The sequence below is a fragment of the Bombus bifarius genome, unplaced genomic scaffold, assembly GCF_011952205.1.
Source record: "Bombus bifarius isolate JDL3187 unplaced genomic scaffold, Bbif_JDL3187 scf7180000008232, whole genome shotgun sequence".
Classification (NCBI taxonomy): domain Eukaryota; kingdom Metazoa; phylum Arthropoda; class Insecta; order Hymenoptera; family Apidae; genus Bombus; species Bombus bifarius.
Genome location: NW_022884527.1, coordinates 740,523 through 753,850, shown reverse-complemented (window position 1 = coordinate 753,850; position 13,328 = coordinate 740,523). Strand labels below are relative to the sequence as shown.

General features: G+C 29.2%; 1 protein-coding gene across 6 annotated transcripts; it reads left to right on the top strand.

Moving 5' to 3' along the window:
• Window positions 1–702: 702 nt before the first annotated feature.
• On the top strand, window positions 703–9,538 carry LOC117211310 (zinc finger FYVE domain-containing protein 16). Of its 6 annotated transcripts, none has more exons than XM_033455032.1 (15): window positions 703–809; window positions 910–1,069; window positions 1,176–1,374; window positions 1,652–4,675; window positions 4,760–4,839; window positions 6,355–6,532; window positions 6,998–7,189; window positions 7,268–7,390; window positions 7,460–7,624; window positions 7,685–7,844; window positions 7,917–8,332; window positions 8,404–8,647; window positions 8,710–8,830; window positions 8,915–9,076; window positions 9,205–9,538. In XM_033455032.1, the coding sequence occupies exons 3-15, from the start codon at window positions 1,317–1,319 to the stop codon at window positions 9,358–9,360; spliced, it is 5,079 nt and encodes a 1,692-aa protein (XP_033310923.1). In that variant the 5' UTR covers window positions 703–809; window positions 910–1,069; window positions 1,176–1,316; the 3' UTR covers window positions 9,361–9,538. The 6 variants fall into 6 exon arrangements, with proteins under 6 accessions (XP_033310923.1, XP_033310922.1, XP_033310924.1 ...); XM_033455031.1 differs by having other exon boundaries at window positions 1,255–1,374; window positions 6,971–7,189; window positions 9,205–9,360; XM_033455033.1 differs by having other exon boundaries at window positions 6,418–6,532; window positions 6,971–7,189; window positions 9,205–9,360.
• The last annotated feature ends 3,790 nt before the right edge of the window (window positions 9,539–13,328 follow it).

Sequence of the window (13,328 nt, the reverse complement as noted above, 5' to 3'; positions counted from 1 at the left end):
CTGTAGTTGAATTCCCAAAAAGTTAATTTGTATTAACGTAATCGGTCGCCTCACGATAGTTTAGAGTTTAGTGAGTCAAACATATTAGATTAACCCGCCAAAATGGCCGTCATCTCGTGCAGTCAGTGACTCTACGGACTTCACTCATTAGACAAAGCATGGAAATAAGTCAATATGGTGTCAAAGTAACATGTAAAATGTCCCCAAAATGACTAGTTTTACATAGTTTAACTTTCGAACCGCGATTAAAAATTTGCATTTTTAGATTTTACATGTCAAAAACTATAAGATTTCGACAAATAAAAAAGTTTATAATATTTGGATCCCTAAAGTAAAGTTCAGCCTACGAATAAGTCGATCGTGTATCATCCTATATGTTTTCTGTATACTTGTTTGTACATAAATTTTTTATGATATCTAAAAATAATAAGACATTTAACTAATCATGGTTAAAATCATTTTATATGCAAAGCACGTGAATCTTCATTATAAAAGATATCATTTTTTGATATTGTTACATTACAGAGATAAATTTTGTAGTGTATGAATCTTATCATAGTAAATTTTCATCGTAATAAATTACATTATTTTAAAGTTTTGTAATCTAAATTATTATATCTTTTTCTATAATATCGAGATCAAAATCAAAATTATAAATTACTAAAACTAGCTAAAACTTATAAAATTCATATTCTTTCGAATATAATCGATTAATCGAGAATAAGAGAATAAATTTTTCGATTTATCGATAGGATACGTTTGCCTCTGCTGAGTTTGCATAGAATGACAGTTCTACAGGCAAGTAGTGTGTAAGTATGTACAAGTGCTTATTCCACTGTCAATTAATCCACGTGATGATCAAAAATTTATGATTATTTTTTTTTTATTTTTTACGTTTCGTTTTCTCAGGCGCAACTCAGGCCATTCTGATTATCCACTTTTTTTACTGATGTCGCCGACTGCGTATTATGGATAATAAAGGAAAACCGATTTGCCAAGATATATGTACTGATTGAAGACACCTAATGCAAAGTGATTCTTTCTTCACGCGGAATGACAGTGATTTACTGTAAGAAATTTTTTTGAAAGATTAAGAATATCGTGCATGTAAATTATCATCGATCATTCTTTTTCATATTTCATATTTCAATATTTCAATATTTTCGATGAATTAGCTACAATAAAATTCTAAAATTACGTCGTACATTTCGTTCGAACGGATACCATTAATGGAATCGTATTTACCATTATCAGAAGTTGGATAGGAATGTTCATTCAATGACTTCAGAATTGGCGTAGCTAACATTAACGACGCAATGGAAAAATTTGCTATTGATTTGGACAAGGTTTTGGATGATTTCGAATTTAACGAAGGTAAAATTTATTTAGTTTGTTTTTATCTCTGTTTTAAATATACTCGAGTTTTTATAAAGTTCCTAATCCTGGTTTTCTTGATAACTTTTTCCAAGTAGAATAATTTTTCTATTAAAACAATTTCAATTGTATAATTTCTTTTTTTTATAAAAATTGATTTATAAATAACTTCGCTTTTTTTTTAAAATAATTTCATGTTTGATAGAGATATTTTTATTTTTTGATATTATTAATGTTACATATTTGTTAATATTAATATAATGAATACATATTTCAGACTGTGCAGAGCAAATAGCATCTGATAATCTTTCAACAAACAATGCGTCATCTTCTTCAGTTAAATGTAATCTAGAACCTTCAGCTTTAAAAGGTTATAATTATCTTCTAATAGAGCCTAAGAAAGAAAATAAAGAGTTTGATATTATATTACCTGTAGAAAGGCATAAAGACTTGCAACAAATAAATACAAAAAACAAATGTATTAATGAAAATGATATAGTATCTGAAAATCTTAATTATAGTACAGAACAGACAACAATAGAAAATACAGATGTAAATCAGTTTTATATACAAGAATGCACAAACGAGAATAAGTCAATACAAAAACAATCTGTTTCATCTTATGATTCTGAACAGGTTTCTTTAGCAATATATAATGATATATCACAAAAGGTATTACAAAAACAACAAAATAGTAACAACAGCCCAAAGATTGACAATAGGTATGATAAGAAATTGAACCAATCGAATCTGAAACCTAGTGTTAGCAACGTTTTCAGCAGTTTGAATGAGTACATTAATGCTCCACCTGGAAGTTCAGATTGCATTCATTCCATATTAAGTGATTCAGAAATACAATCTGATTTTGAGACTAAGGTACCTCAGATAATCCAGAGCAGTGCTAAAGATAGTGATGAAAGTATACCACATAAACAGACAGCTGATATACCTGATCCAGCTAGAGAAATTCCTGTTTTAAGCTATCAGGATGCCACGATACCCATAACGGTAGAATTACCAATTACATATGAAACTAATATTAAAGAGAATGTAAAAAATGTTCATGTAACAAATTTCAAACCATTGGAAAGCAAAACAGACCTTCCTGAAAAAGTTGCTCTAAATGAAGCTTGTATTGAATTAAGTAATAAAGCAGAAATTAAAAATGACAAAACACATAACTATAATTCTGATAGGATAGATCAAGAAAAAGATTCTATTCCTAAGTGTACTTGTATACAAGGTGGTTATTATGAAAATGAGTTTACAACACCCATAACGGTAGAATTACCAATTACATATGAAACTAATATTAAAGAGGATGTAAAAAATGTTCATGTAACAAATTTCGAACCATTGGAAAGCAAAACAGACCTTCCTGAAAAAGTTGCTCTAAATGAAGCTTGTATTGAATTAAGTAATAAAGCAGAAATTAAAAATGACAAAACACATAACTATAATTCTGATAGGATAGATCAGGAAAAAGATTCTATGCCTAAGTGTACTTGTATACAAGGTGGTTATTATGAAAATGAGTTTACAACACCCATAACGGTAGAATTACCAATTACATATGAAACTAATATTAAAGAGGATGTAAAAAATGTTCATGTAACAAATTTCAAACCATTGGAAAGCAAAACAGACCTTCCTGAAAAAGTTGAACTAAATGAAGCTTGTATTGAATTAAGTAATAAAGCAGAAATTAAAAATGACAAAACACATAACTATAATTCTGATAGGATAGATCAAGAAAAAGATTCTATGCCTAAGTGTACTTGTATACAAGGTGGTTATTATGAAAATGAGTCTACAACACCCATAACGGTAGAATTACCAATTACATATGAAACTAATATTAAAGAGGATGTAAAAAATGTTCGTGTAACAAATTTCGAACCATTGGAAAGCAAAACAGACCTTCTTGAAAAAGTTGCTCTAAATGAAGCTTGTATTGAATTAAGTAATAAAGCAGAAATTAAAAATGACAAAACACATAACTATAATTCTGATAGGATAGATCAGGAAAAATATTCTATGCCTAAGTGTACTTGTATACAAGGTGGTTATTATGAAAATGAGTCTACAACACAATTGCAAGATAATGAAAGTAAATTAAGCGTGGAAAATATTGGTACAAGTGAGAAACATAGGAGCAGCTTAAATTCAGTATGTAAGCCAATTGGATTTAGTAACATTGATAATTTATCAGAAGATGAATTGACCAAATATTTAGCTGAATTAGAAGAAGAGGAGAAATTAAGGGAAAGCTGCAATAAAAAAGATGAAAATAAACAAAATGTCCAAGTTTTCCCAGATACTTCTGTAGAATCTCGAAAAATGATAGAATCAGAATTAAATGAAAGGATAGAAAACATTTCAATAACTGACTGTCAGAAAAAGGAAATGGATAAAGAATTATTAAATAATGCATTAATGAAAGAAAATGTACAACAATCTGATGATCGATTAAATGAAGACAGATTAAATAAACACAAAGATATTTTAAATAATCCAAGTGGTAAAGAATTAAAATTGTTGCATAGAGATAATGTAGCTAAAGATGATAAAATGAAATTAGAAAATGAATGCGTGCCTGATACAAAAGATATTGAAGACAGCCAAGAACGTCCTACGTATAGTTTAAATATTAATCAAGGATCACTAAATGATGGCAGAACTGAGATACAATTAAAAGAGCAGAAAGGAAATTCTACGCAATATAATCAAGCTTGTGAATTAAAAATGCCAAGCGATATTGATAATATTTCGGAAGAAAGAATTTCAACGACATCTGAGCTAAATACATTAATTGATATGACAAAACATAATGATGATGCAATATCTACGTCTGTAGATGTTTACACAAGACCAAATGTAAGTGATACTAGCAATGATTCAGAGAAGCCAGTACGTCCCCAAACATTGGATATTGTTTTGTCAAACAATAGCACAGAACACCAAGTACTTGGTTCTACAAGTGATACACCATCTTATCAAGTTCAATCAGATACTGATGGTATAAAAGAGGAGCAAGGATCTTCCCCGGATATTTTAGACAATTCTTTACCGGAATCTGGCTCAGTTCTGGGAAAACAACCACCATTCTGGGTTCCCGATAGCGATGCTCCTAGTTGCATGCTCTGTGATGTTAAGTTTACCGTTATCAAAAGACGACATCATTGTCGGGCATGTGGAAAAGTGTTATGTAATAAATGTTGTAATATGAAATATAAATTAGAATATCAAGGAAACATTGATTCACGCGTTTGTGTTTCTTGTTATCAGCTTCTTACTAAAGGTAACTTTTCTTCAATTTAATATTATTTGAATTATTTTAACATTTTTCTTTATAATATTCGGAAATAAAATGTTATCCTTTTAGCTGAAACAGAGCAGGGTATGGGAGAATGGTCTTCTGGTTATTCCACATGTATGAATAATAATGATATCAATTCGCCCCAGGTATGTTAGATATAAATTATTTTATATGTATAGTGTTATGAATCTTTTTTTATGTGTAAATATATAAATTTTACTATTCTCAAAGAAATTGAGAAGAGTTCTTTAAGTATTACTCTTGTTTTATAACGGACTATTAACGATTTGTAGAACTGGTCAAAAAATATATGTATATTTATTTGATTAAATGTTTTTATCTTCGAATTGTTCTCTCACATTATTTTATATATTTTCGGTTTGTTTGTGTTCTAGATTTTGCATATTTGCATGTTTGGTTTGTTTATTTATGTTTTCGATTTATTTGTTTATATCGTCGTATTGACGAATTCTACAAAATGGGATTATGACATATTAATAATTGATGGTAACACTTCTGGAGCTCTCTTCACTGACACAAAGTATATACTGAGTAGCTTATCATATTTTTCATTTTAGTATAGCGTTCAATAATTACTTTCAATTGTTTTTAATCTTTTGTTTCATTAATTTGATTCAGTTGTTTACAAAAATAGCAATATGAGATATTATACTACTAAATCTTTGATTGTGATTTCTACTACATTCTTATGAATGTTAATATTCAATAAAAATTTTTGTTTATTAATTTCCTAATTTCTATTGAAAACAACTTGCAATGGAATCTTGTAAGACTCATTAATCTCCTACATTTCTTCAATTTTTATTACGTTATTTTTCCTTTTTTAATTTGTAAATATTTTGTTGGATTTATTAATTCAGAATAAATGTACAAATTAAATTTAGAAGAAGCTTTTCACTTTGTGAATTAATTTAAATTAATTGTGAATTAGTATGAGTTTTGTGACCACCTATAACAACTTGTTGAATACTTCTTTCTTGTTAGAATAAATTTATATGAGAAGATACTAATTTGATACAAAAGCTTGATATTTTTTAACTAAAACTAAATGTTCACTGTTTAAAATTTTTTCTTAAATCATTTAGGTAATAAATTCATAGTAATGTATTTTACCTGTTTGTATTATGTTCTTTGTACATTATGAATGTTTCTTATTTCTTTTGCCATGCATTGCAAATATAAGGCATGTGTTCGAACTGTAGTATTTTTGTGAAAAGTGACTTGTTTGCTTCTTACTTTAATAGTAATTAATATCCAGTAAATATGAAAGATTTCTCATAGTTTGCATTAATTCAGTTGTACAGATTTATTAACAAATAGTTGCTTGAAATATTACATTAAAATTTTGTTAAACGTATATTATATCCTTTGTCATTTTATTTATCTTACTGCTAATAGTGCTTGTTTGTCTTATTTAAGCTTTTTGTGAATTTTTCAAAGCAAACAAATTCTTTTTTAACATTAATATTTCTAAGACAAGATAAGATTTTTAAGATATTTAGTGAAACATAATTTCATTATATTGAAACATAATTAAAATACAATTAACAGAAAAGTACTGATATTTTATGTGCATGGCTTGTGTTTGCTGGATAAAGAAATAAATGTGAATGTTAGGAGTATTCGACAAATGGTTATAGGGGAGACAGCCTAATCCAAATAATCCCATGGAGTACTGTTCAACTATACCACCCTTGCAACAGTTAGCTGGCGGCTTGCCTCCACCTCCTACGGTTATGGTACCCGTTGGAGTCCTTAAAAGGGAAGATGGTACAAAGAGTCGGCCTGAAATTTCAAAATCTGTTATGTTCAGTGATGGTGAGTGAAGGTTATAAATATTATGTTATTTAGATTTATTTAAATCAAAAGAAATGCATTGCTAATGAATTTGTCTTTTTTGAAAGTTAATATTTCAGTTTTTATATGCGTTACAAATATGTGATTTGGTTTATCACAAAATTTATTTTTGTTGATATATTAGAACTATGCTTATGGCTGCAGATAGCTGTATAATATTTAACACTTAATGCTTAATATATATTATTCAAATCTACAACAATTTTATGTAATAACTCTTTACACTTTACTCTTAACATACCTTATTATAATATTTTTAGTTCTTTGAGTTAAAGTTACACTCCTCTGCCCAAGTTATTATTATATTTTACTTTTCATCTCCTTCAAATATTTTACCCTTACACTGGACCTGTTCCTTCCTGTTTGTTTTGGTTTTATGCACCTCTAACTAAAACACAGGAATAAGGCCTGGCTGTGACCTGACAGAACTAGACATGTCGTGGGATTTGAAACCACCATACCGGAAATCTGGTAGTAAGAGAATACCAACACCTGGCTCATCTGTACCAAGTACGTCTGTCAAGAAACAGAACCTACCACGTTTTGACCCAAATACAGAAAGTTATGTGCCACAAGACCCTAATGCGCTTCCACCAACAGTAACGATACATAAAGGACGTGAGTAATAATCTTATTTACAGTAGTAGTTCTATGTTAATGTTGTATTACATAAATATGTTCAAATATGTAAATCAGAGGTATCATATCATGCTGTAACGGACGAGAATCTTCTATACAAAACGCTGAAAAATGAATGTGAACCACCTGTTATGTTTGCGATTAATCGAAATCTCTATGCATATGTCAAAATGGTAACTTGTAAGTATAAATTAAAGGTGTATATAATTTCAGATATTATACAATTACTAATAAATTCATTATTTGTAGTAAATTGTTGTGTTAATAAAACATGTTGGAATGTAACTTCGAAAGGATTGGATTGTGTTGGACAAGATGAAATTATATTATTAATCGAGGTACTACCTGATGAAATCCGGGTTCCTAAAGATCTGCTCCTTTTTATTAACCAATTACGTCTTGAAGCTATGAAAGGTATTATTTATATTCTATATTAATTAATTTACAATGCTACGTTACTTTGATTTCATGCAGGAAACATTGTGTCCGAATTGGGATTTTTAATATACCAGGGAGGAAATTTCTTGGATTCTCGGGAACACGCAGGGTTCTTGTTTATTCGACAAACATCGCAATGCTTGCAAAAAATTATATTACCTCCTGGCCCGTACCTATTTGGCCTCCTAGTTCACAGGTTTGTTTTTTTTAATAATGCAAATTTAATGGCTATTGAAAATGGATCAATTTGCTATCTTGATATCTATAGGTGGGAAACACCATGGGCGAAAGTATTTCCGTTACGCCTTGTCTTACGACTGGGCGCAGAATATCGTTACTATCCGTGCCCGTTGTTCTCGGTTCGGTTTCGGGATGCATTATACTTTGAAATAGGACATACTGTTATGAAGGTTTTAGCGGATTTCAGAAATTTTGCGTACACGTTACCAAGTGTAAGGGGACTAACAATTCACTTAAGAAACAGAATGACAGATGTAATGTTTCCGAGAAATCGATACGATCAAGTGATCAAAGGTTTAAATAATTCGAATGATCACGTATTAGCATACGCTTCAAATTTTAGTATTGCTGCTGACTCACATTTAGTCTGTATACAAACTAACACCGGTGATGAAAGCACTTATCAAACGCAAGCGATAAGTATCAATAATAATCCAAGAACAAGTACGTATTCGATTTTTACTTATTTATGTATTTATTTGAATATTTTGAAAGTAATTGTTCAATCGATACAGTAACAGGTACTAGTTTTATCGTGATTAACGGAGCATTGAAATCATCGATGGGTTTGTCAGCGAAATCTAGCATAGTTGAGGATGGATTAATGGTAGAAATAATGCCAGAGAAAATGGAAGCCTTGAAAGCAGCTCTAAAAAATATGCAAGACTTTTCAATCGGATGCGGTCGACAAGGAGCACCCGAGCCGGATGAAACAGTGAACATAAAGTGGGTCGATAATGATGTGCAATTCAATGTAGGGTAAGTATTACTATAATAATTATTTATAATCATCTATTTAAGTCTATGTTGCGTGTTTTCAGGGTAAAAAGTCCTATTGATAGACGACCTATGGATGGTATTCCTTCAATCCGAATACACAATGGTATTGATTATAAAGGAACGAGTAGATTTATACGATGGACAGAAGTATTTATCATTAATGTACGTTTAGAAAAAAATATGATATAAATTCTGAATTGTTTATTATATTTATAATATATAACATAGAATATTATCTTTTTAAAGTCCGATGATCATCCAAATGGTGTTCATGATCCTGTGGATATAAATAAATTATCAGGAAATATAGCGAAAGCAACATGTACAGCCTTAGTGAAGTTATTGGACTTATTAGCCAATGCTGGTTTAACAAAGCTTGGTGTAAGAACAACTATTCATCCTGACAATGTAAGTTTAGTGTGACAATTTATAAGCTTCTTTTATAAAGTGTGAAAAAATAATCAGATTTTAGTCATTTAACATAATTTCTTTGAAAAGAGAAATATAATAAAATTATAATCATAATAATATACTAGGTTGGTTATGAAGCCGGTAGCGAAGGTATGAAATTGCCTCCAATCTACATGAAGAGTTTAGACAACGAATTAATTCAAGTTCTGCATAAAGCAGCGCAAAGTAGTCAAGATACGCATATTGTGCTTGAATTAATTTTTTACATACTCGATGATTGAAACCTTGCTCCGTTCGCTCCTGTTTTGTTAACGATTTTATTAATATAACATAGTAGAAATATAAAGCTCGTGATGTTCGTACACGACTGAAATGTATAATTAAAAAACTCGTGGAACCACTAAAAAATAGATCTTTTGAGCGGAAAATATTTTCTATCTGAATACTATCTATCTATAATGATACACAAAAACAGCGCTTATATTATAAAAATATATCGAATCATATTTGAGTATAATTATAACAGAGAGAAATTATGAAATTTAAAATTAAATAGATAATGAAATTTATTTTAAATTGTATTAGCTTTAATCTTTTGCAACTCAAATTTGTTTGCTTTTTATGAGGAAAGAACATTGATATCACAATTTTTGTATATCACATATATATATATATATACATATAAATTTTATAAAAAAGAAATATCGATGGAAAATTTTTTGCGACTAAAATCAAAATGAAGTACCATTATTTGTTATTGTGTAAATATATCTGTTTTGTTGTTATTCGTGTAATATGTGTATAATGATAGTTAATAGTACTTTTCTGTCAAAAGAGTATTAAACATATTAATGTAATAAACTGAAAGATTCTTATTTATCTTTTCATAATTTAATAAGAACAAAATTTTAAATTGTAAGGATTTTTTGACAAAATAGTTTTTAACATTTCAAATTAATTTTCCTTTATATATGTATGTTAAATTTTATTAAATATTGATAGAAATGATACAAATAATGATACGATGGTAAGATACAAATTGTTGTATTTTGAATAATTAATCAAGGACTTAAGGTTTAAAACTAAATATTGTGACTATGATAAAAGAAATTGCGTAATTTGGTTCAATATAATTGATACATTGCAGATAAGAAATTGATTTAGGAAATTTCCTGATATTTGTTTAATTTTCAATAATGTTCAAATTTTATCAAATTTTGTAACTTTTACGTTAGGTGAAATTTTTGTACTTTGATGTTGACCTTAGCAGGAAAATAAACTCTATGATATTTCAATAGAAAGAATTTAAATATGGGAATACTTATGACACGAATATTGATAATAGTAACTACTAATAATAATTTGTAAATATGTATGTATGATAGCTGAAATATGTAAGTTTGTTTTATTGTCATAGCATACATTTTGTATTTGAAAATAGTTAACAATAATCAGTAGACAAAACATTCTTCTGACTTATGATATAGTATTTTTGTGATTTAGTCTGTAAATTTTCTTTCTTTGGTCTATCTTGTAATGTTTTAGAAGTTAGATTGAATCTTTATAATTTGATGTTTCGGTATCGTACAGTATCGAAACATATTGAAATACCAGAAATTTATAATAACCTTTAGTTTCAATTAGCAAGATGGTGAATAACACATACTTCTATATTGTTGTAAGCAATGTGATTATCGACATATATAAATGTTTATATTTGTTATTAAAAATTTGGGAAAAGAAAATCCACATATTTTAAGAGTGCAGAATTTTATTTTTTATTGCTTGTATTGTAAGATTGTCTAAAAAGCTGTTTAACATGATAAAAATTGAATATACAAATTAAGAGTATAATTGCAACAAATTTACTTGACTGCAAGGAATTGTATAAAGTAGACTTAAAACATGTAATTTGTTAATGTAGCATGCAGATCAAGTTGACAAAAAAGCTAAAATTTGTAATTCGCAATAGAAAGTGATGTAAATAAATAAAGAAAATATTGTGTGGGTAACGTTTTTGTGTTCATATTTTTATCACGTTTAAAAGAGAATGAACGTTAGCATATATAAGAACCTATCAAAGCAGGGATCTACCCTGTTCGGTTGCTATTTAACGTATATAAGAACCTATGTATTTAAGCTTAAAGTTATAGATCTGCTCTGTTTGTTTGCACACTAGCATAGACAAAAACCTATTAAGTTCCATTCTACAAGAATCTATTTAATTGTACGGTCGTACGGAAAAGATTATATTTACTTTCCTATCCAAAGTAGACAAGTATGAGAATGGCAAAATCGCGCAATAATGAAACTAATTGTGAGTTGCCTAAGAAAGAGAAATTAATTGTTTACTACATTTTTTTTAGAGAAGAAAAGAGAACATTCCTTTTCAAACGATAATGGATCAGTGGAATGATGCAACAATCTTAATATATTTTTTATACGCGATAATATTTTAGATTTAACATTAATTCTTGGCACTTGGCATGTTAATTGTACTGGCATGAATATTTTTTCATTGTCGGCATATAACCACGTATTCTTTTTTCTTAGTACGTACTAATTCTGATTCCTACTGATCGCGGAAACTCTCATATTTGTAAGGTAAGGCAAAACGATCACTATGAAGTCAGCCCAGAGAACAGTCGTTTCTGAAGAATCAATTCGTACAATGATTCTAGGAGCATTCGAAGGAAAGCTTTCCGTTGAGGCTGAGGAAGAAGACATCAAGAAAGAAGGGCGAAAGTCTCAGGAATCAAAAGGAAAAACGAAGAGCAGTTAGAATTTTTTCGAAGGCAGAAATTTACATTCGAATAATACAAGTGTCTGACTCAAACGTTTTGGATGGTTTTCCTTTATAGGATGGTTTATTGGTATAGAGATACACATACATATTAAGTATATCTAATATTTGTAAATGTATTGTTTATTTTCTTTGTTCTCTGTTAATAAATTATTATATTCTGACATTTTGCACTATTTCTAACCCTAGTTTATATGTACCATAAAAAATTCAGATATGTTAAATTTTCGTAAAAATTTTCGATTTTCTTCCGAAATGAAATTTTCGCAACCAATATTGACATAATTTACTATAATTTTAAAAATAATTTTTTTGGTAGGGAGTTCTGATTGGCTATTTTTTAAATTTTCGTTGAAAAATTTCGTATTTTCGTTTCATCTTTCACAATCTTCCTCCTATCTTTTCGTCATTCTTTCACTGGATACCAAATGAGAAGTATCATTTCTTTTCAATATAATGTGAAATGTTCATTTTAATATAATTCTTTGAATTTTAAAAAATCAAAATTCATAGAATTAATAATTTTGAGTCAATAATGAATGAAAGGTGGATAAAAAGCGTGGTTAGTTTCGTGGTTACATATATATGTCGTTACGTCTTCATGTCCTTATATCTCGCTTATAGTCAATTGGCTTTTTTTATTTTTATCGTTTTTGTAACTCATTTGAATCATGATTTTACTTAAGTTACTCCGTTCAGACATCAGCGTCGTTCAACTGACAGTTGGCCTGTATCACCGCGCGTTGCCGTATATCGGGAGTTTTATTATTTTTGTTAACTTCTAAAGTAAATGACTTCCGAATAGTTCTTAGAGTTTATTTAACATGGTATTTTTTAAAACGATCCATACATAATGCTACATCGCATACGTCGTATTTAAAAACTGTTTCTTTCCGAACTAACATAGATAAGCATATAATGCATCGTTTTGATGTTTTCCTTCGCCCTTTTAGTGTTGGAGGTAACCGTATAGGAAAATGCCGGCCAGTATATCGCGTTAATGTATCATTGATAGATGATGCCTCTCTTACTCTTACGTTTGCTAAGTATTTTTCAATAATTTCTTCGGCTAATCTTTGCTTGTAGACAGGGAAAGCTCGACCTTCTTTATTGTTTTTGAAAATTATATAACTCTTTAGTAACATCATGTTTATAAAGTAAAAAAATATTTTTTTATAGCCTTTTTTAAGCAGATACAAACTTTTCCGTAGAACCGTACAATTAAATAGGTTATTGTAGCACGAAATTCAATAGGTTTTTGTCTATGCTAGTGTGCAACCAAATAGGGCAGATCCCTAACTTTAAGTTTAAATATATAGGTTCTTATATATGCTAAAATGCAACCAAACAGGGTAGATCCCTACTTTTATAGGTTCTTGTATATGTTAACTTTCGTTTCCTTCAGCACTTGGTCGCGTGGTGCAGCACTAGTCCGGGAACAACCAG